This window comes from Eublepharis macularius, chromosome 8 (genome assembly GCF_028583425.1).
Source record: "Eublepharis macularius isolate TG4126 chromosome 8, MPM_Emac_v1.0, whole genome shotgun sequence".
Taxonomy (NCBI): domain Eukaryota; kingdom Metazoa; phylum Chordata; class Lepidosauria; order Squamata; family Eublepharidae; genus Eublepharis; species Eublepharis macularius.
The window spans coordinates 132,128,072-132,152,332 of NC_072797.1; the positions used below are offsets into that span (position 1 = coordinate 132,128,072).

A 24,261-nucleotide genomic window follows, 5' to 3' on the forward strand; every position below is an offset into this window, starting at 1 on the left:
CTGCCTGTACATCTGAGATGCCCTTAATGTGCTCAGCCCTGATGGAAGCAAGATGAATTTCTGACCATAATAGGACCCCCAGGGCTTCTTTGTTAAGCAGTCAATTGGGAAGCCCTCTGGTGGTTGATGTATGCTTTGGTTGACATGTTGTCTGTTCTGATGAGTATGTGACAGCCAGCCAGTTGAGGGCTAAAGTGAATGAAGGCATGATAAATAGCCCTGAGTTGGAACATGTGGATGGAAAGTCTTTTCTCTGTTTCTGACCATGGGCCTTGGGCTAGTGATCCTTCCAAAATGGCTCTCCAGCCTAGAAGACTGGTGTTTATTGACAGCTACCTAGGTGTGACAGTGTTGAAATGTTTTCCTTGTAGTATATTTGGCATCTTGACCTACCACTTCAAGCTGGTCTTTACTGAGGGTGGTACCTGGATGTTTAAGTTCGTCTTGGTCATGATGTAAGACAGAAAGGGATGAAGCAGTTGCTGTAAATTTCTCGAATGTACCCGGGCCCAATGAATGGCATCAATGCTGGAGATGAGAAGCCCCATAAGCTTGGCTAGGGTCATCAGGGAGGAACATCTGGACTTGATTACGGCCAAGGCCCTTTCCTTTAACTTTGCCGCCTTAGCCTTGGTCGTGAATATGCATTGATGTTTGGTGTCTATGATTACCCCAAGGTGCTCAAGTCTCTGAGAGGGATTGAGGGAGCTCTTTTGAAGATTGAGCTGAAAGCCGAACCACTGCAGATAATTGATGGTTGTTTGCAGATCCCTTTGAGCTTGCGGATGAGAGCTGGAACAGATAAGGAGATTGTCCAGGTAAGGGTGTATGTGGATGCCTAGTTCTTGTAGCTTGGCAATTGGGTGGATCAAAATCTTTGAGAACACCCTTGGAGCTGTGGACAAACCGAAGGGGAAAGCCCAGAATTGAAGACGATCCCCTTGCACACAGAACCTCAGAAACTTCCTGTGAGATGACAAAATAGGTACGCAAAGACAGGCCTCTTAAAATTCCAGGGATAAGAGGCACTCTCCTGGCAACAGTTCTTCCATTATGGATCAAAGAGACTCCATCCTGAAGTGCCTCAGTCTCATGAACCTCTTCAGGTACTTCAGATCCAGGATCACCCTCCAGTCTCCATTATGCTTGGGGACAGTGAAGAAGATGGAATACATTCAGGTCCCTTGCTCTGCCCTTGGGACAGGATCTATGTCCCTTATTTCATGAAGGTGTCAAATAGTGTCTTGTTTTCAGCCCTGGCTAGGGGATTCTCTCAGGATCTCCACTTCATCCAACATGGTTGTATGAGTTAAAGGACTTTATTCAGATAAAACTCCTTAGAAGTGCACTGATACATAGAGATTGCCTAGAATGCTGAAGTAAAGTCTTCCCCGAGAGGTTATACCCCAGTCCCCCTCCCCCCAGTCCAAACAAGTCAGTTGAAGTCAGCAAAATTCCTGCAAAAGATGCAAAGCTGAATTTCCCACGGCTGGTTCCCACACGATTCCAGCTGTACTGATAAGGCCTTTTAGCAAAGCATAGCCGAGTACAGTGAAGGAAGAAAGCTCATTCCCCCACCCCAGTAGATATACATTCACAGTTATGGCAGGTAGGCTGGCTCCCCTCTCTCGGTTTCTCCGGATAACATTTGTTAAAATCTTTTATGAGTCTTTTAGCTTTTATATCTTCAGCTTGCACCCACTCATTTTGACCCTGGTTAAAGTACTTCCATTTTATCAAGTAAAATAATTTTCCTCTTCTCCATTTTGAGTCCAACACCTCTTCCACTTCATGATGAGGTTGTCCATTCACCATGAGTGGGGGGCATGACAGGGGGAGAACTCCAGATTTTGGGTGCCAGCTGTTTGCTTCCGGGGCTTTCTTCAGCAAACTGCAGTGGAATACTGGGTATATATGTCTTAAATTCTTTGGTAGGTCTAGTTTCACAGCCACCCCATTTATTATGTCGAGGATTTTATAAGGCCCGATACACTTCCATCCCAACTTTTTGCTCGGTTGTTCGCCATTGAGATTTTTTTGGTAGACACATAAACCTCATCTCTGGGTTTCAGATCCCAGCCGGGGGGGGGGGGAGTGTTTAATGTCTGAATGTTTTTTGTAATCCTGTTTGGCTCTTTCCAGGGTTTTTGTTATTATATCCCACTGTTCCACGATAGAGTTCCACCAAATACTGAGATCCCCCCCACACTCAGGTGGGGGTCTTTCACAAATTGCCTTCAAAGCCCTGTGTGATCTTGAATGGGGATGCTCCCGTAGAGCTATGAATGTTATTGTTGTAACAATATTCTGAAATGTTAGAAAATCAGCCCAATTATCTTGATAATTAATGTAACACCTTAAAAATTGCTCCTGGACTTGATTAACCCTTTTGGATTGCCCGTCAGTCTCAAGATGATATGCTGAATTCAACCGTTGAGTCATGCCTGTTACTTCCATCAGCTCCTGCCAAAACTTGGCAACAAATTGTGGGCCCCGATCCGATATTACTTTGTTAGGAAATGAATGGAGTCTTACTACATGTAGCATGAACAATGTGGCCAACGTTTTGGCTGTTGGCAACTTAGAGCATGAAACGATCACTCCCTTATGAAGATACTTGTGGAGGACTTCATTAATTAAATTCATGAACACCCCAGGGGCCCCTTGCAACCCGAAAGGCATGATTCGATATTCAAATTGCCCCAGGGGAGTATTAAAAGTGGTCTTCCATTTGTCCCCCTCCTTTATTCTTACTCGGAAATAGGCATCTCGGAGATCCACCTTTGTGAATGTTTCCCCTTGACCTGCTACACCTAACAAGTCTCTGATCAATGGGATGGGGTAGGCGTTTGACAACGAGACCGCATTGATTCCTCTATAATCTGTGCACAATCGCAAGCCCCCATCCTTTTTCTTTCTCAATAGCACTGGGGTGGCATGGGGGGAGCTAGCTGGCCAAATGAAAGCTCGCAACAGGTTTTTATCAATGAACGTACGCAACTCTGCCCTTTCTCCCGGGTTTATTGAGTAAATTTTCGCCTTTGGCAATTTAGTCTCTGGGATCAGCTCAATTGCACAGTCTAGCTCTGTGAGGAAGTAATTCATCTGCCCCCTCCTCTTCAAACACCTGATTTAAGTCCTGGTATTCTGGAGGAATTCTCTCCCTCTCCTCCATAGTTAAACACAAAGTCTTGGGGAGAGGGGAGGATTTTGGCCACACTTGACGTCCCATACACGTTTTTGGCAAGCTTCAGAAGGGAAACAGCTCCCCGGCCTTCCACCTCATGTAGGGGTTGTGGTCCCACAGCCAACTTACTCCCAACACCAGGGGAAACTTGGTGGCTGGGCTGACCACAAAAGTCCTTTCCTACCAATGTCCCTCCATTCCCACAGGGGTGGTCTCTGTTTCATAACTAGGGGGGTCCCCTTCATCACCGTACCGTCCATCTGTTCGAAGACCAGAGCTCAGGTAGCTTCGACACCTCCCAACCCCATCACGAGTGCAGGAGCAATAAAGTCTCTGCTGCACCCTGAGTCAATTAAGGCCCTTACTCTGATGTTTATCACCCTCCATAGGTTTAATAAGGTGACTACTATGAAAAACAATGCTTCCTTAGGACTGACCCTTTGCGGCATCAGGACTTCCGCAACCCGCCAGCTGGTGCCCTTCACAGCAGGTCTCTGCTGTTTCCCATCAGTGATTTTGGCTCCTCTTCATTGTCTGAAGACAGCTCTTCACTTGCAGTGTCCCTTCCTTCCTCTGGCGCTGCGATGGCTTCCTTCCTCAAAGTAGGTCAGGTCAGGGTTGCCCCATCAAGCACCTTTCTGGTAGCCTCCTCGGCTTCGGATCCAACTCCGGGCAGCTCTTACCTTCACCTGGACACTCGGCAGCAACGTAGCCCGCTTCCCCGCATCTCAAGCACAGCCCTTGTCTCATTCTCTGATCTCTCTCGCTCATGGGAATGTTGGCTCATGGCCTCCCTCGGTCCCGGGGTCAGGTATCTGCCACTCCTTTCCGATGACCGGTTTGATGCTACAACGTCAGCAACTTCACTATTTGCTCCTGATTTTTGATCTCACAAGCCAGTTGGATCCAGCCCAGGAGGGTTTGAGGGTCATCACTTTGGCCATCATAGTCAGCCTGCCACGCCCTCAGCCAGAGAGACTGTCGGGCAGCTACTGCCGAGGCAGAGAAGAGGAAGGAAAATTTTTTTTAAAAAAGAACAGAAGAAGCTGGGAGGGAAGCAGCAGAAAGGCTAGCCGCGGCATGCGGCACTGGTGGGGAGGGGCGGCAAGAAGCCTCGTAGAAGCTTTAGAAGTATAGAGAGGGAAAAAGGAGTAATCAAAAAAGTGAAAGTGAAAATAGGCCATACTTAGAGAGGTGCCTGCGTAGCTGCTCTCCCTATCGAAGCAAGAACAAAACTGAGGAACTGGGTGACACCCAATGGAAGACAGGAAGTTCAGTTTTTAGTTCCTGCCTCCCTGACAGAGGGTGGGAATCACCCATCTCAAGATGTCCTCCGCCTCAGAGGGAGAATGAACATGTGCAAGGTTACTCAGTAAACTTCATGGAGAAAATTTGAATCGGGGTCTTCTCAGTTAAAACATTAAAACTGAGCAGTCTCAAGCCTCCTGGGACCAGCACTCTGGCAATAATCTGGAGAAACTGAGGCATGCCTGAGTTTCATTGAAATCTGATTCAATTGTATCAGCATTCCAAGGAAGCCTTTTCATAAACGGGGCTGACTACTAACGCATAAGAAATAGAACCTCTGACTAGTGCAGAATTTTCATATTTCAGTATTTCTATAATATTTTTACTGTACAACATCAGAAATAATAAGACAACATCTATAGATGCCGGATGGAATGGGGGTTATAGTAAGAAGGGGAATTGGGTGAGATAGAGTGAAAATGCTGGCTGGATTCCACCCTATAGCTTTCTTTTCTGCATGAAACTAGCATTAAGCCCAGGTGGCTCAAATATCTCTCCCTTGCTATCTCTATTGTGAGTAAGGGAATTTGAAGCTAGAAAGACTGCAGGGAGCTGAAACTCCACAAGGGCGTGGTGTAGTGGAGATATATTTGTCTTTTTTTAACATAAGGGACATAAAATTATTGCAGAATACTTTACCTTCTCCTTACTAGCTATTCACCTTATGACTTCAATTAGACCATTAAGATATGTTTCCATGTACAGTAAATGAGAATTATATTTCCCTTTTGAGAAAATGTGATAATACTTGTTCCTTTACATTTACTATCATTAACATAACATTTTTGGTAGCAGCAAGTTTGAACTTTATAGGGAGCATTAGACTAACATTGACATGATAACAGCATTTTTATGACTTTTGCATCAGAACCAAAAAAGCTTTTCAGAAATACTGCTATTATATTATAATGATGAGAAAATGGGACCATGTCCACTGTCCTGTATCCTTTGGAAAAAAGGCAGAATAAAAACATGTTAGACAAAGACCTCTGTAAGGAAGTAAAGGATATACTTTCTAAACAGTACAGCATGTACTGAGCTATCATTGCTACTGCCTCTTCATATTTTAGAATAAAAGATACCTGAACGATTGCATGGAAGAAGCAAATGCCAAAAATTATTTTTCTCCATGTTTTTCCCAGGATATTTTCTTCAAAAAACGTAGCTGTCATTTCTGTGAATGCTCGTCTAATGTTTGCACGTAATCCTTTTGGAGGTTCATTGGTTACCTGAATATATATGATAAATTTATCCTTATATGCTTACCTCACAGACACACAGATCCTTAAATATCTAGACTGACATTTTTGCCTACCTGTACAGAGTAATACTCTTGTACTGCAAATAGAACATGATGGACTGTGATGCTGCCATAAAGCAGTGGCTACTATGTCCCCATCGCATGCATTTGCTTGTACAGCCCTAGGGCTACGTAAGTTTGTCTTCCAATTGCTTACTGTGCTGTCAAGTTAACGCATGAATTAGTAGCTATCTGTATGCAAATTGTATTTTCCACTCAGAGGATGGCTCCCAGGTTTTAACCAAGTTAATATACTCATTGCTTACCCCAGGAAGCATATGGAAATGAAAAGCTAAGTTATGAAAATAAGGAACTTTGGAATAGACACAAATTGGAAAAGTAACTTGCATACATGAGAGAGAGAGAGAGGGAACAAATTTGTAAGGAGGGTAATTAAAGAAAGACCTTTTACTATGAAGATTTCTTTCTCATGGTCTTTACTTAAATACGACATTTTTAAGCTCATACAATTTGGCGTGATAGAATATGTTCTCTTTGAAAGAAAGAATTTTAGCCACAAGTAGCATTATTAAAATTGGTGGAAGTGGTAGAGTTCGTCCTTAGACAACTTTCTTTTACAGAAGCTGTTTTCTTCAGAATTTTAAAAATATATTAAATTATCGTAACCAACATCATACAGATGTGAGCATTTCACTAATAAATTTTAGAATGACTACAAAACCCCCAAACCAATACTATATAGGGGCTTGGATCCTACAGAAATCCTCTACTGACCAAAGGGAATGTTTTGGCTCTCCACTCCCATTGCAGCCCAAAATGCCTTCAGGGGACGTCTAGAAAAAACATTAAAGTCTGCAGTGAGAGGAGGGAATTGCCAAAAATTGCCTCTCCCTATTGCTAGTAGGGGTGTGCATCCTGAAAATATTCAGGTTTCCTGCTTCGGGTTTACCTGAAGCAGGAAAAACATGTGGAAATATCCAAAATCCGAAGCGGCTGATTCAGGTATTTTAATCACTTCAGAATGCTCTGTAAAGATTCAGAGCATTCCAAAGTTATTCAGGGGACTAGGTTTTCTCCCAGCAACCCCCCTACTCCCAACCCCCCCACTTAGCCCCCCCTCCCGTCCAACCCAGTTACCTGGCCCTTTAAAGATCACTTTAAACTATCAGCTGGCAGGCGGCTGGGGGGATTCCCCCCAGCCGCCTGCCAGCTGATCGTTTAAAGGGCCCTGTCCTGCCACTTGCAAGCTGCTGGGCCCTTTAAACACCCCACAACACCCAGTCCCCAGCCCCCCCAGCCCCCCACTTACCTTTGCTCTGCGGGTGAACAGTGCGCCTGGTGGGAAGGTGCAGGCTTAGGCCTGCTTCCCCGCTGCCCCTTTCACCTGCCGCTGACGGGGCCAGGGAACTCCCTGGCCCTGTCAGTGGAGGGTGAATGGAGCGCTCGGTGGGGAGGTGCAGGCTTATGCCTGCTTCCCCGCTGCCCCTTTCACCTGCCACTGATGGGACCGGGAAACTCCCTGGCCCCATCTGCGGCGGGTGAATGGAGCAGCCGGTGGGGACTTGCTGGCTTATGCCTGCTTCCCCGTTGCCCCTTTCACCTGCCACTGATGGGACCAGGGAGTTCCCTGTCCCCGACAGCAGCGGGTGAATGGAGTGCCTGGTGGGGAGGTGCAGGCTTGCCTGCTTCCCCACCGCCCCTTTCACTCGCCGCTGACGGGGATGGGGAACTCCCTGGCACCGACAGCGGCGGGGGAACGGAGCACCCGGCGGGGAGGTGCAGGGTTATGCCTGCTTCCCCGCCGCCCCTTTCACTCGCCACTGACGGGACCAGGGAGTTCCCTGACCCCAACAGCGGCGGGTGAATGGAGCGCCTGGAGGGGAGATGAAGGCTTATGCCTGCTTCCTTGCCACCCCTTTCACTCGCTGCTGATGGGACCAGGGAGTTCCCTGGCCTCGACAGCAGCAGGTGAATGGAGCACCTGGCAGGCTTAAGCCTACTTCTCCTCCGTTCTCTTCACTTGATGCAAGAAGAGCGGGGAGAATCTCCCGGTCCCGCTCACATTGGGAGGGTGCTGCCGGGCTACTGGACATGGTGAGAGGGGGCGGGGAGATTCCCTCGCCCTGCTCGCATTGGGCAGCAACACGGAAAGACGCATTTTAAGCCCCGCAGCCGGCTCTCAGCTGCTCATCGGGGAAGCCCCTGACGAGCAGCTTATTCAGGGGTTAAAATGCCCCTTTCCCTGCCACTGCGCAGCAGCAGGAAAACAGGCATTTAAACTCCTTGACCCGAAGCTTCCCGAAGCTATACAAATAGCTTCAGGAATCTTTGATTCTGGATTTCCAAAACGGACCTATCATGCTGGGGCCGTTTCGGAAATCCCGAACCTCTGCGAATTTGGTCCGATTCGGGTATTTTTCCTGAATAGGAAACCCGAATCACACATCCCTAATTGCGAGTGGAAATTTTCTGCTGGATCCAACCCCAAGACTGCCTCAAAAGGAAAATGACCATCATCCGCTTTCAGTTATTCCAGTTCATTCAGCATTTTAATGAAAAAATTTCACTTATGACAAGGTCTTGTGCCAAAATCCATATTTCTGAAACATAAAATTAGGAATTAAACTTCAATCTTTTATTTTTTCCCAATGAAAATAAAAGACCTTGGAAGAAAATCAAATACTTTCTCTTCTAAGGCTGAGAAATTCTGTCGCATACAACAAATTAGGTCTTTCCCTTTCACTGCATGAGAAGTAAATAAATACAACTGGAGACACAAAATTCAGAAAAGCTAGAAAGAGATGATAAATCCTAAAAACTACAAATGTTTTTACACTCTTATTGTATGTAATGGGAATGTAAAAGTCGAATGGGCAAGAACACATATTTAATTTGAAAATGCTCTGTCCTACCTTCTATCCCACTTACTATACCCACAAAAAATACCACAGGCAAGAACTAGCCTGTGTGAAATGAAGTGCCAAGTATCAAAGCTGAAGAAACGGGGTCAAGGGCAAAAAAGAGAAAAGGTGTTCTCCATGAACTTACCCACCGCCCCCAGATCTCAACATTTTCGTATACAGGCCCTTTTGCTCCTTCATCCACCACACTTAACCTTCCTGAAATCTCTTGCTTTCTTAAGTGATTCCATCTCTTAACTAAACACCTGCATGATGCCAGTTCTCTAATTTTAATCTCTAGCTCAATGCTAGGGCTGAGCAGAACCTCTCACTTCAAAGTTTATACTCCTTTGGTTTTCACAGTGTGAGCTCCAGTGGCTTGGAAAGCCCACCTTCAAATCCAGGCAAGCCTTGCAACTGATGCTCTTCTGAAGAGTATATTCAAGCCAAAAGAATCCCCCTTTCCCTTCCATCCCACCTCAACTTACCTATAATTGTTGATGGGGAAAACAGTGTTGCACTTACCTGTAACTGTTGTTCATCGAGTTCATTCTGTGCAGATACATATTGGGACTGCGCTGCCTGCTTTGGAGAGGGATTTCTAGCTCTAAAAACCTGGAAAGGAGTGCTCCTAATCTTCTACACATGCATGGCATTTCCCACCTGACTTGTTGTGCAGAGATGTGGAGTGCTCTTTCATCTCTCAGTTTTCCTATGTTGCCGGAGGAAGAGTAAATTTCCATCTCCTCACAGCGGGGTAGGAGAGAGGGAATGTGTGTCTGCACAGAATGAACTCGACAAACAACAGTTTCAGGTAGCTGTCTCTAACAGGGCCATCTTCATAGACAGTAATCTCAGATTACAAATTGCTAAGGACTCAAAAAGCTTCGCCATGAGTTTAGTAAGGGCCAATGGTAAGGACCACTGAGGCACTACTGTGGCAACTGGCGGGAACAAATTATTCAGACCCTTTGAAAACATCTTAGAGGCATAGTGAGAAAAAAAGACTTATAATAATAATAACATTCGATTTATATACTGCCCTTCATGATGACTTAACACCCACTCAGAGTGGTTTACGAACTATGTCATTATTATCCCCACAACAAAACACCCTGTCAGGTGGGTGGGGCTGAGAGAGCTAGAAGCTGTGACTGACCCAAGGTCACCCAGCTGGCTTCAAGTGGAGGAGTGAGCAATCAAACCCGGTTCTCCAGATTAGAGTCCCACGCTCCTAACCACTACACCAAACTGGCTCTCAATCAATAGGGGGATGGAAAGCAGATATAGCTGCAAGGTATACTTCGACAGAGGAGTTTGATAAACCCTGTTCCTAAAGCTACAACAAAAAATCCAGAATATTGGGTAAGGAACACTCTATAAGATCTAATTCTTTTTCCTACACCCAGAATCTAAATCTTTCCCACTTTATGGTATAAGACTGGCGAGTTGATAAACACCTGGCGGTCTTTGGGCAGTAGCTGGCTTTGGATCTGAAGAGGTAGAAGCACCGGACGAGGCAGATGTCTTTGCCTTTGCTGGTTGCTCAGTGACCGCCATGGCCTTTTGCCAAAGGGAAGCCTTCAGCCTGCCTGATCTCTCGGCTCTAGCTTTAGGGGTAAAATTCTGGCAGTGCTTGCATGCCTGCGTGTTATGGGTTTCACTCAAACATAAGAGCCAAGTACAATGACCATCTGTACAGGTCATCTTTGCATTGCAGGTGGAACAACGCTTGAACAGCGCCTTGTCTAACATCATGAAAAAAAAACAAGACTACTTATCCAGTCAACAAGTGAAGAGCTAGAACCTATCATGGTGGCAAAAGAGGAACTGAGGGTGCCCTGCCTCTATAGCAGCTGTTTCAGCGGGAAAATGACCACGTGTGCACTGTAGAGGCGAGGGCGCCCCCTAGCAGTTTTTAGCTAGAAGAATCTCCGAAATTGGCAGGCCTGTGCGTGCGCAGTCCCATATAGGACTGCACAGGAAGACTGATGGTGAACATATAGGTTCTAAATAGGCATCCATATGTTTCCCCCTACCCAGGATAAACAGAAGTTTGGGGGTACAAAATCATTACAATAGTGCAACGGGGAGAGGTTTAAACTCTTTATCCTAAGGCCCTCAGTGAACACAGCTATGCTTTTGTTGCCAATAACAAAATTTCTCATTTCACTTATATTTTCAAAATATATTACCTGTCAGGATGTCATCCTGATATCAGGATGTCATCTGTCATCCTCTGCAAGGTCCTGTGTACTACTTATACTCTGCAAGGTTCTGTGTACTACTTATACTCTGCAAGGTCTTGTGTACTGTCATACTCTGCAAGGTTCTGTGTATTGTTTGTACTCTGTTGATACGGGCTGAAGCTGTTTTTTGACTGGAATGCAAGGGAGGGGGCTAGTTCTGTTGTTATCTATGGGTTCTCTCTTTAGCCTGGGAAGCAGCGCTCTGACGAACGCTCACAACCTTGAAATGTCTGACACACCATCTCTGCCTTTGCCTGCTCAGATTCTTCCTCTTGAACTTAGCTAATGGTTACTTGAAGGGGGTGGAGACTCTGGGAATTAGGCTGTGCTTAGAATCCTATATATGTTATGTGCTTGTAGAGAGACACCATTCCTGGCGAGGATGCAGTAGGAGCATGTTACTAGTAGCTTTTAACTCATGCGGTTCCTGGACTCAGGCAGTGAAGTCTTTTGAGAGTTACTTGGCAGATCCTTACATTACCTTGACAGAGTTCTGAAGGACAGTGACAGGGAAGGTATCACTTGGCATGGAACTTAAATAGAGTCGAAAGCTTTCATGGATAGACACATCTGAAAAATCAGAGAATTTTATAGTCAAACAATGTTTATGTTTTAGAATGAAGTGAAACTGCAAGGCCTTTGCCATAGCAATGTTATGGATGAAATCCACTGACCAATGCTCCAAACTCTTTCCAATTAAGTTTAGTGGACTCTGCCTGGATCAGATCTTACTGGATTGTGCCCTAGACCCTTCCAGTTGCGCACACTGCTTAACTTCTCTGTTAATGGTTTCAAGGATTTAAAACTCAAGAGATGTAAAAAAGGCACAAAAGGAGATGAGTCTGGAAGAAAACCAAGGGGCTGGTTACACATGTACTAAACTTGTGTGTGATTGCAGGAAATGTCAGCTCAACTCGAGTTTAATACGTGACAGCATTCACTTTCAAAATGGTTTGGGGGAAGTTCTCTCTTGCGGCTGAAAAAAGCTGATAGAAAAGAGTATATGATTTTGTTAATTTCGTTATTAATAATTTATTATATTGTTGGGATAAGTATAATTGCAAATTGTCCTCTAATGTCTCTCCCTTGGCACCTGTGGTAAGAGATTTAGATAAGATTCAAGGACATCAATTTAGTTTCTCTTTCTAAATGGGAAAACGCCACTCTCTTATATATAAAAGAACAAAATGGTATCTTTTGAACTTAAGTCAAGAAGTTTGGGTTTAATTAAACTGTCTAAGTATATGCAAGTTAAGAGTTTTTTGAATGCTACAGTCTTGAGAGGGGAAGGTGTTAGTGCTCTGAGTTAGAACGGGTTTTAGTGCAAGATAAAATAATTAAATGTCATGGATATATAACATTGTTCTTAGGCGTAATGATTGCTGTAACACCTTTATGTAAAAATGGGAGAAAATATTAGGATGCTTGATTTCTGAACAAAGTTGCAACTATCAGGGCTTTTTTTCTCGGGAAAGAGATGGGGGAACTCCTCACCCGGAGGAGGTGGTGCCCCTGTAACTACATGCATGCACGCACAGTGCATCATCATTACGCATGCTGTGGTTGCCACAAAAGCGCTCTCATGCTCCACGGGGGGGGGGGGGGAGGGCACAATTCGGCCCAGATATGGCCAAATTCAGCCTGGATCAGGCCTAAATCAGCCTGGAACAGGCTGCTGTGGTGCAGGGGAACACTCCTCCACCTGGCAGCGGCCCAATCTGGACCATTTCAGGCCCAAATTGGGCCCGGAATGGCTGCTGCTACACAGGAGAACGCTCCCCAGCCCGGCAGTGGCCCGATCTGGGCCCAGAATGGCTGCTGCCACACGTGAAAGCACTCCGTTGCCCAGCAGTGGCTCGATCCTGGCTGTTTCAGGCCCAATCCTGACCATTTTGTGCCTGATCTTGGATGTTTCGGGCCTGTTTTGCCATTTTGGTCTCAGAATGTCCAGGATCAGGCCCCAAATGTCCAGGATCAGGTTGCTGCTGGGCAGGGGAGTGTTCCCTCACCCAACAGAGGCCTGATCCTGGATGTTTTGGGCCCAATACTGGCAGTTTCGGCCTTTTTGGGCCCAATTCAGGCCCGAAACGGCCAGGATTGGGTCACTGCCATACGGGGGAGTGTTCCCCCACCTGGCAGAGGCCCAATCCTGGCCATTTCAGGCCCAAAACAGCCAGGAGAGGGGGCAGTTTTTAGAACTGCTGGAATGCCATTCTAGCAGAAAAAAAGCCCTACTCTTACTCTTGGTTCACAAATTTCATTTTGTCTTCAATTTAGTGAGAACATTTTAAAAACAATTTATCAGTGTTATTTAACCCCTCTAAAACTTGCTAAGATTTATCATTTATCCTCTGATAAGTGTTGGCTTTGTAAACATTCTAAGGCAGATTTCTATCACTCATGGTGGATTGGTTCTCGTGCTATACAGTACTGGAAAAATATCTGAACCTATAAATATGTTTAAGTATTAATATACCTGTATTACCCAAAATATTTTTGTTGAATGATCTTTCAAACATTAAGAAACAATTTCAAGATATTTTTTTGCATTTAGTAATAGTCACTAGAATTATTTTTGCCAGGTATTGTAAGAAGGTATAAAAGAGTAGAATAATAAAGTTAAAGAAACTTTTATTATAATTGAACTAACTTTTATACAAAGAGGAAGAAACTTAACACAATTTGAAGTAAATTGTATGTCTTGGATTGAATGGAATATATGAAATACGCAATATTTTAATTATGTAAATTTTGTTAAGTCTGTTAAGTGAAAGTTTGTCAAATGTTCTGTTATTTATTTACTAATTAAAAAGGAAAAACAAACAGAAAAGGACCTCCATGTGTGTGCATAGGGGCAGGAGAGCCTTTGTTTCTCCCTGCTTTCTAACCAGTACACTATTACAGATAGAAAAGAGCCGTGGCAGGGGGGCTCTTTCTCTTACTGCCCATTCCACATGTCTCCTGGGCAAACACGAAGAAAAGAAAGAGCCCCTCCCAGCTCTTTTCTCTCTGCAAAAGTGTGCTTGGTGGAAATCGGGGACAGGCGAAGCCTCTCCTGCCTCCATGCGCATACCCTCCCCGCAAATTATTTTGAAGGCTAGTGTGGTTACACATTAAACTCGAGTTGGGGTTTTCCCCAATCACACATGAGCATAACACATGTGAAACCAGACCCATAAACGTGATAGAAAATTGTGTATCAGGAGAAAACTGTGAACTCGTGTTAAATTACATGTATACATGGGAGGTAATTTCTAAATCAACAATAATGTTCAAAGGAAGCAGTGAACAACAGCATACAAGTTTATATGTAACTTGAGAAATGGAATTATAGCAAGACACACTTCTAACACTGGACACTATATATAAGCCTTGCCACAACACAGCTGCCCAGTTAACCAGTAACCATGTTTCAAACCAGCAGAACAATGTGAAGTTGAGAGTTAAGCTTAGTAGCTCAGACACTGTGTTGAAAATGCAGAACTCTTTGGTCCTGGATCTGACCACTGCTATAGTCTCACTTAGATAGCCTCAGCACCGCCCATTCCCCGCCCCCCCCCCCCCGCAATTACTAAATGATGCGATGTTAACTTCAAAAACTCTACTCCACTTTTTGAATCGGATCTATCCTCTTTAAATGATAGTATGCCTGTAAAGGAAAAAAAAAACATACTTGGTTCTGTAAAACTTTTTACAAGCTCTTCCATTGGTAGCATCCATGAAACAGCCAGGTGACAGTTCTGCAGGAACACCCAGTTTCCCGATTTCAGTGCATCCTTGATCATTTTTTCTGCAATAGGTCCTTGCCCCTGTCCTAATGAAATCGACTGCACTCTGGAAGATAAAGTCAGCATTTATACTATGCATATTTAAAACATCACTTAAACAAACTGAATTTATTCCATCTGTAGGTATGCCTGTTATTTCACCTTCGAAGGGCTTGAATCTAATCTGAGCATGCATATATTCAATGAAGTTAAAAGCAAACATCTATTCTATATGCCAGAAAATCATTCCCCGTTGTGCATTTGAGTCTTCCCTCTTTTTTTTTTTTAAATTCCCTGCTCTAACAGTGCAATCCTAAGAAGAATTGTGTCCTTCTAAGCCCACTGACTTCAGTGGACTTGGAAGGGTGTAGCTCTGCTTACAATTGGACTGAAAGTTACTTTTGGTAACCTGCTGTTTTTGTAAAAGATTAGTCAGGTATTCTTATGTAAGTGGCCACCTCCACTGTTAAGAGCAGCTGCAGACCTTTGAAATTCTACAGTGGAAAATCCCACAGGCTAAAGATGTGACTTTTCATTGTCCAGTGACTTTTGTTTCAATATTGCTGACATATTTTTTAAAAGAGTCTGATTCTAAGGTAGATCTCACGTCGCTGCCCTGTGAAAGCTGGAAGAGCCACTTGTCTTTAGGCTTTTAAAGCAGAAGGGCAAAGATAAGATTATGACAATGTACAGGTTATTTTTAACAGATTCCTGTAACTCGTGGGGAAGGCAGAAGAAAAAGTCACATGAAGAGTTCTGAAACCAACACTTAGGCTGCATTCAGAATTACTTAAAGCCCTCAATAAGCAGTCATGTGTGTAAATCTATATGGTTGCTACATGCAACTGTGTACCTTAATTACCCTGGGATAAAACAAATTTTGTGAAAATTTTCACACCCTTCTTGAAAATCATCCCTCCTTTGATGATGGGGGAATGGCTTTAAAGGGTCTGTGGAAACAGTAACAGGAGAGGGAATATTCCCTCTCCTTGCAGAAGTAACCAGCCAGCGAGTGGGTCCCTGTGCAGGGTGCAACAGAAAGACAGCAGCATTACCTACAGGAAGCAAGCAGTAGCCACAGCCGGGAGGAGGCCTGGAGAGGGAACTTACAGCCTTCATAGCTCTCAGATGCCTCTGCTTCCTTGCTGGTATCAGAGTCGCTCTACACAAGACATCTTACATGGGGACACTCAAGTGAAAGATCTGACACTTGTTCCCCCGTTGTGGATACACCTGCACTGCTAGGGAGACAGGGTACACTTGAATACAAGACCACACCGAAAGGAAGTCACTTCCGCGTCTCCGTGTACGATGTCTTATGTAGAGAGACTCCCCGGAAGGAGGAAGGCAGAGCAGAGCCAGGGTTTCTAGGCTTGCCTGAGTGAGAGATTCCTGTTTCAGTTATCGACATCAAGGGTGGGTGGGAAGTGGGGGGGGGGGGGGAGACATCAAGGACTGCATCTGGGTCAGCAGGTGGCTGAAGGACTGGACTGGAACTAAAGGCTTCAGGTTTGGAGTGAGGGCGAAAGTGCCACTCTTTCACCATCTGACCTCCATTTCCAGTGCACGAGCCATTGAAGAATGGCGCTTCTCCAAAACTGAAGTTTCTCTTCTCTCCAGATGAAAAACTCGACTACTCCATCAGGCAAGCAGAGTTGTGCTCATTGCTCTAGTGGCAAAAACTGCTCCTTTATTTGTACTGTTATAGATTGAATTTTAAAGTTCTTGGGCAACCAATCTGGCTGAAAAGCATGCTAGAGACTTATTAAATAAATTTTGCCATGTTGCATAGTGTTACCTGTCAAAAGGAGCACCAGCCCAGTTGCCTTGGCAATGGGGACCGCCCCCCCCCCCTCACATCTCCAACTATAGGGGAGATGAACAATTGGGTCTGGTTTCCTTCTGGTGATGATATCATCACATGGCGAGATCTGATTTGCTGTGTGGCAGTGTGATGCCATCATGCTAACTGTGGGACTCCCAAATTACCTGGGATTGTAAAGCATGCAGGATGATGACAAAGTTGGAGGGAAGGGAGCGTTACCAAAGTAATTACGGTAAAAGGCAGCAAATAATGTATGAAAAAGCGAGTAAGGGGTTTCCTGAGATATTTCAGGCCCTCCGAAAGTACTGACTTCATGTTGAGTATTCAGACATTTTTGTGCATCACTGATATTAGAGAGCTGCTGTAGCTCAGTGGTTCGGCTGCAAATCAGCACTCTACTGGTTTGAATCCCACTTCCACCATGAGCTCAGTAGGTAGCCTTGGGTAAACCACTCCTCTCAGCTCCCCAGCTGTATTGTGGGGATAATAATAACACTAACTTGTTCACGGCTCTGGGTGTGGCACTAATCTGTCTAGAAGAGTGGTATATAAGCACAGTTGTTGTTGTTATTAATAATAATAATATCCAATGAGGTAAGGTTTAGTAGCACAGTAGCTTGTTCTTCCTCCACAAGGCCCTTAACTGACTTATTATTGTATTATTTAAGATGTGAAATTAAGATTATGACATCTGCAAACACTAGTGTTTAAGTTTGTGACTTCATTTTTAAGTTCTCATGTCACACTATGTTTTATTATCAAAGCTAGACTTGCAACTTTCCAAAACCTTTCTACACTTGAAACAAAACCACCGGCAAGTTTTGAGTCCAGTAGCACCTTAAAGACCAACAAGATTTTCATCGTACAAGCTTTTGGGAGTCAAAGCTCCCTTCATTAGACAAAACTTATACCCTGAAAATCTTGGTCTTTAAGGTGCTACTGGACTCGATTCTTGCTGTACCACTGCAGACCAACTCTGCAGTGGTACAGCAATATTCGAGTCTAGTAGCACCTTAAAGACCAAGATCAAGACACACATGAAACTATTCACATATGTTGCATCTCTTACAAGATAATATGGAACAAAACTCAGAGCAACTAACATGAATCTCTTCCACATTGAAGTGTTGTATGTCATACAAAAAACACAGTCCAGGTGCATATACAACAAAAATGTGTGGTTTATACCTTTCTGAATAGCCTCTCTCTTTTGCAAACCTTTGGAAAGCGCCCATGGGGTCAGAGCCTGTACTGAGGATGAACACTAGAGGTGTAGAAGGAGACATATCTTGGTAAAGAGTAGCCAGATCAACTGGAGGATTCTCTATGAATTGTTTCCCAAGGTTTTCTATTACAAATTCAGCAAGTGCAGAAACAACCTATAAATATGAAACATCCAATTTATGCATGCAAAGGTGGTTGAGAAAGATAAATATAATTATACCTTGTACGATCAGTCATTTAAATTTACTGTACTGAACAATTACTGTAATATAAAGTTGTAATATAATGGAAATTTGAAAGTCTTTCTATGCACTGCAAGTAAGAACGTCGAGTTCTATAAAGACAATAAACACGTTAAACATTTTTATGATACACGGTTGGATCCAACCAACTTTTTTTCTGTTGGGAAAAGGAGGAGGGGTCTCTCATGACCACCAGAAATGCTGTGCTGCATGGATAAAAGCTATGTGGAATTAGGTGAGTGAAAAAGCCGGATGTATCCAACGCACAATCTCTTGATATACGAGGCCTTTAGTAATATACAGCCCAATCTTAAGATATGTGCGTACTTAGAAATACTTCATACTGAATGACACTTACTCCCAAGTTAGTATGCACACCTTGAGTTATCATGCTTTTCCACCACCACACTAGCACAATGCTACATTCAGACTGAGATGTGTGTACAGTATCTGGTACATCTTGTCTGTACCTTATTAACAATGGGCAGCTAGACCCAAGGATTCCTTTCTGCTGAGTGAGACCCTATATCCATCAGAGGAAGACTCTTTACAATGGAGTCTTGGATTCAATTCAGAAAATAGAATTCTGGTGGATTTGAGGGTTCATGTTCTGCAAAACTGGAGCTAGGTTTTCATGGCAGCTTAATGGAATATTGGGCAAGTATTGGTATATTTTGACAGGTCACTCATTCATGCTGGGCCTTTGCTGTTGCAGGCTGACATTGTTTTCATCACCAGGTCTGGTAAAGCTCAGCTATTGTTACATATGGCAGAGAGGAAAAATAGCCCTTCCTTCTTCTCCAACAGATATTAGTTTAGTTGTACATGCACAATATCATCCAAGGCCTATCCTCCAGGTTGAGCGTCTTTCAGCCTTTACTTTATATGCAATTGCAATGGTGAGTAGACATGTGAAGAAATGGGAAATTGCTTATTATCTCACTTTGATATGCTCCGTAAGGATTCAGAGCAGACTGAAGCTTCCCGCCCTGCAGCTTTCACCTGATGGGAGGGGGAGGTTTAAACCTGCTGCCCCGCCACTCGCTTCACCCGAAGCAAGAGGGACAAAGGGATCCCCTGTCCCTCTTGCATCGGGTGAAGCAAGCGTGGTGGAGCGGAAGTTTTAAACCTGCCACCGCGCCGCTCGAGTGCTCACTTCACCCAAAGCGAGAGGGACAAGGGAATCCCCTGCCCCTCTTGCACTGGGCGAAGGAAGGGTGGCAGGGTGGCAGGTTTAAACCTGTCGCCTCGCTGCTCAGGTGCTCACTTCACCCGAAGCAAGAGGGCCGTGTGGGGCATTTGACAGTAGTCAGTTGCAACGCAAACACCCCATGCAGCTCTTTCCAGCCATGGGAGGGGGAGGAGAGGAACCCCCTCCTCCTGCTCGCATTGGCTGGAAAGAGCGGTGAGCCACGGGGCGTTTGACAGTAGCCAGCTGGCTGCAGTGCAAATGCCTCCGCTGCTCTTTCCAGCTGGCAAGCGGGGGTGGGAGGCATTTTAAACTTTAACCCCTCTCCCTTGCTTCAGCTGACTGCTGGGCTCCTCTAGTCAGCTGAAGCAGGGGTGCTGGGTTTAAATGCCCCAAAACAACCCAAATTGTTCTGGAAAGCTTTGCTTTGGCATTTCCTTCGAAACCCCAAATCTTTCCAAATCGGGTCAGATTCAGGTATTTTTCCCGAATCTGAAACCCAAATTGCACATCCCTAATCCCATCTTTCCTATAAAGATTGGATAGAAATACCACAAATAAACAAAGTAACCAATAAGAAGCAGTATGAATGTGCCCATATTGGTATTATAAATGTCCCACATGCTAATGTGTATACCTGATTCACTTGCTGCATGTTAAGAACTGTGGGCGGGGGGGGGGGATTCCATGGGATATGGTAGTCTGAGTGTTTTCATTTGTAGATTAAACATGCGCTCTAGGAATGTTATTGGAAAACCAGCATGCCTTAAAGGAATGACATCCTTTGAACAATCCATAGTCCTGATCCACATTTCTCTTTCCCTTATTCTAACTCACAAACATCTCAGACATCCCATCTAGTTTTAGAATAAGTTATCAGTAGAAAGCTTACCTTTTCTTCCATAAAGCATTTCACCACAATTAATTTCTGAAATACAGTCAGCCTAGTGTCCCAAGGAATGCTTGCTGGGCCTTTGGATTTTATTTCTTCAGTTACAGACTCATAGCCTTCCCAGTCTTCTGGGTTGACATTAATTTCAAGTTGCCCTACAGAGTGTGATAATACTGTTTCTTAATACCTTCCTAGAAGAAAATTGTAGTGCCAGCATACATGCAGTTTTATCAGACATGTAATGCCTTGAAAAATACTAGGGGGTTCAGTTTTCAGCAACTGTCAATTTTCTGAACAGGAAAGACAGGTCAAGAATACTGTCATGAACACTGATGGGCTGAAACAGCATGTGTTGGAAGAAGTTGTACATATATTTTTGATTGAAGTAGGATTGACTATTTACATTTAACTATGTCTTAGATCTGAAGAGATAACGGTGGCTGCATGACCTGAGAGTCATGGTGTCAGCCATGGAAATGTGCAGTCCTTTCCTTATCTGCATTATAGCCATTTCTATTCATGTTTCCTTAAAAGGAAGCCTCACTGATTTCAATGGGGCTTATTCCTAAGCAAGTGTACCCAGAATTACAGTCTTAATCACGGCTGCTTCTTTACCAGGTTTTACATAACCACTTTAGTTTTCAAATACTGGTTAAGACAGGATTCTTGATTATCAATAACCACGGTTAGTGTCCCACATTTGAGAAAAATATGAAATCTAAATTTAAAAAAATACAGTTTAAAAAAAACCCGAAATGCTAAAAGGAGCACCTGTAGCTTTAACCAGATGCCCTCAGTGTCTATTGCTAGGCAACCATAACAGTTTAGACAGTATTCCAGGTTTGGTTTCTGTCAGGAAAAGGCAGGCAGGGAGGGAGGGCCCTTTTCAAAGGCCCCAAACAACCTTTCCAAGGCTGTTTGGGCCTTTGCAGGAGGACTCATTGAGGCCAGGCCCAGAATCAACTACTGGGTGACTGATGCCATATGACTTGCATGACTTATCCAGGCCTGGCTGCTTGCTACAGTTCAACAGCAGCCTCCCCCCCCCCCACACACACACTAAAGCCACTATAGTGTAGCAGTTAGACTTTCAGAGAAGGATGTGGGAAATCCAGGTTCAAATCACCATTCTGCTGTGGAAACTGACAGGGTGACTTTGATCTAGTTATACACTCTCAGCCTAACCTACCTCTCAGGGTTGTTGCCTTGGGTCTCCATTGTAGAGAAAGGCAGTATATAAATGAAGCAAATTAGTAAAATATATATGCTTAGGGGACAGATAAAAGGTAAGTTATTTAGTGGGTTCAAAGGACAGAAGGATATAGGGAAAGGTGAGCATATGAAGGCTGCCAGGAGGAGGGAAAGAGGAAATAGTGTGGGGAAGGGGATATAGGGAAAAGTGAAGTACCCCCATGAGTCTTTGCAGGTTCTCCACCATGCAACTGGGCCTGGCTTAGCTGGCACCAAGCAACTGGGCCATAAGGGAGAGGCTGCTAGGAGTGGGGAGGAAGGAGAAAGGTGAAGATGGGGCAGACAAAGGACAGAAGGAAGCAGGAAAGGAGGGAGAAGCTATGGGGGATGGGAAGGAAAAGAGGACATGATGGAGAAGAAAAAGTAAGATGACCCCACAAGTCCTTGCGAGTCCTTGGGAACTGTTAAAAAGCAAGGTACAAAAAAACGCACCGGAGAGAAATGGGCAAAATGGGAGAAAGTACACAGTCTCAAGGTTGGCTCCTGATTTTATAACTGTGGCTGTAAGTAAGAGGCTACGTGCAAAAGACAAACTTGAGTTTTTTCCAAATGTATCTGTCAAAACATCCTACAACATCACATGCAAAGGAACTGCTTTGATTGTCACATAATATTAGGGAATGGCATGTGATGACATTTGGATGTGTGAACAGGACTGTAATCAATTTGGAGACAATGCTATTGCAGAACTGAAGCAATGTGGTTTTCTAGGCAAGAGGGACTAACAGAAACAGCATTCATGGGGTGAAGCTATTGGATGTCCAGTACTGGGTGAAACCCTTGTTTGCATTAAAATGTTAAGATGCCACACATTAAATTTGATTTCCTTTGTATAGAAATCAGTTTGGAAAATATATATTGGACTGCAAGCCTGAGGGAAAATTTTATTATGTCCTGACTAAATGTAATTCATGAAAGATGGCATCTCATGTTAAAAAAAAGGCACTTATAACTTGATAATCCTAGAGCAATTATCAAACAGAGAAAATGCAAAATTCATTACATTAAATCACGGATGTAAGGGAATTAAGGAACTGAAACCCAAACTACACGTCACTGCCACCATGAGGCCAACCCGTGGCTGCCAACAGCATTTTAGAGGAGTTTAGCAGTTTAAAAACTGCTACAACTCAAGGTGCGGCAACACCATGCAATCTTATCCCCTCCTTTCAAGCATCAAAAGAGCCCCCATTACTATTTTGGCACTTGAAAAGGTGCGTGGTGGTGGTGGGGAGATAATATGATGCCACCATGCTTTGAGGCTCTTACAGCAACAACTAAATTCTGTTGTTAAATAGCATCAGCAGCCGCAGGTTAGACCCATGGCTGCTAGCAGTAATGAGTAGTTTGCCTCTGAGAAGAGTCTAAATAGGCAAGACATCAGAACAATAAGCATAAAATTCTGCTACATGCTGAAGCTTGGCAGGAAAAGTCTTTTACAATATTTTTTGAGTTTTATCATCTCACCTAATTTAATGAAAATGTGCTTGGACAATATGTCCTTTTGAATGCCTGCAAAACAAGGTAGTGTTTCTTCTAAGTCACAGCACATAAACCAGGTATTTTCTTCAAGCCATGGAATTTCAGGTTTGGCAGGCCGTTCCTAGTATAAAGAAGATAAACTCTGTAAAGTGATGTAAGACAGATTTATGGTGAACGTTCAATTAATTGATCTGTTTAAACATGAGTGCAGTAAAAGAAAACTCAAAATGATGATATAATTAGTTTGTCTGTTTTGGAAAATTCCTCATTACAGAGGGAAACAAATGGTAAAATCCAAAGCATTATCATTTGGAAGAAAGTTCCACTAAAATTGGTATTTATTCAACTTTTTTTCTGTACACCATTCTGCTGAAAGCCTTCAAAGCCAGTAATAAAAACCTAAAACCAGTAATATTTAAAAATAAAATGAAGGTAGTAAAACAACTAACACAAGAGAAAACTTAAGAATGCAGTAAAAACAGAAAAAGCCATTATTAAAACAACTCAAACAACGAATGAATGAGAATAACACGGCCCTTAAAAACTAGTAAACTGAGGCCACAACCATAAGAACACATTCCTGGGAAGATATTAGAGCAGATTTTAAAGGGATCGATCTGTAAGCATCTGGAGGACCGCTTAGTGATCTGGGGAAGTCAACATGGTTTTCTCCCCAACAGATTTTCTCAGGGAACTCTGTCGACGTGATTTACCTGGATTTCAGTAAAGCTTTTGATAAGGTTCCCCATGACATTCTAATGGATAAACTGGAAGACTGCGGACTGGACTATAGGACAGTTTGGTGGATAGAGAACTGGTTAGAGGACCACACCCAAAGAGTGGTGGTCAATGGCGTTTCATCAGATTGGAGGGAGGTGTCCAGTGGGGTGCCACAGGGCTTGGTTTTGGGCCTGGTACTTTTCAATATTTTTATCAATTATCTGGATGAAGGGGTAAATGGGCTACTCATTAAATTTGCTGATGATACCAAATTGGGAGGAGTGGCAAACACCCAAGAAGATAGAGTTAAAATTCAACAAGGTCTGAATACTCTGGAGAAGTGGGCAGTTGTGAACAGGATGTTATTCAACATAGATAAATGCACAGTATCACATCTGGGCCACAAAAATGTGAAGCACAAATACACTTCTGGGTAGTAGTGAATGCGAAAGAGATCTTGGGGTAAGCGTGGACTGTAAACTAAATATGAGCCGTCAGTGTGATGTGGTGGCAAAAAAGGCAAACTCAGTCTTGGGTTGCATCAAAAGGGCCATTGCATCGAAATTGCAGGAGGTCATAGTTTCTCTCTATACTGCCTTGGTCAGGCTGCTCCTGTAGTACTGTGTGCAGTTCTGGAGGCCTCACTTCAAAAAGGATGTGGACAAAATCGAGAGGGTGCAGAAGAGAGCGACGAGGATGATCAGGGGTCTGGAGACTGAGCCCTACAAGGAAAGGCTGAGGGCCTTGGGAATGTTTAGTTTGGA

At 43.9% G+C, this 24,261-nt stretch overlaps 1 protein-coding gene across 1 annotated transcript in view; it reads right to left on the bottom strand.

The window, feature by feature from the left end:
• Positions 1-24,261, bottom strand: part of DNAH6 (dynein axonemal heavy chain 6) — a 364,598-nt gene that overhangs the window by 66,117 nt on the left and 274,220 nt on the right. The window contains 6 exon segments of the mRNA XM_054986586.1: positions 5,578-5,724; positions 11,387-11,475; positions 14,579-14,739; positions 17,686-17,876; positions 20,045-20,199; positions 22,763-22,898. Coding sequence (XP_054842561.1) covers positions 5,578-5,724; positions 11,387-11,475; positions 14,579-14,739; positions 17,686-17,876; positions 20,045-20,199; positions 22,763-22,898 — 879 coding nt within the window.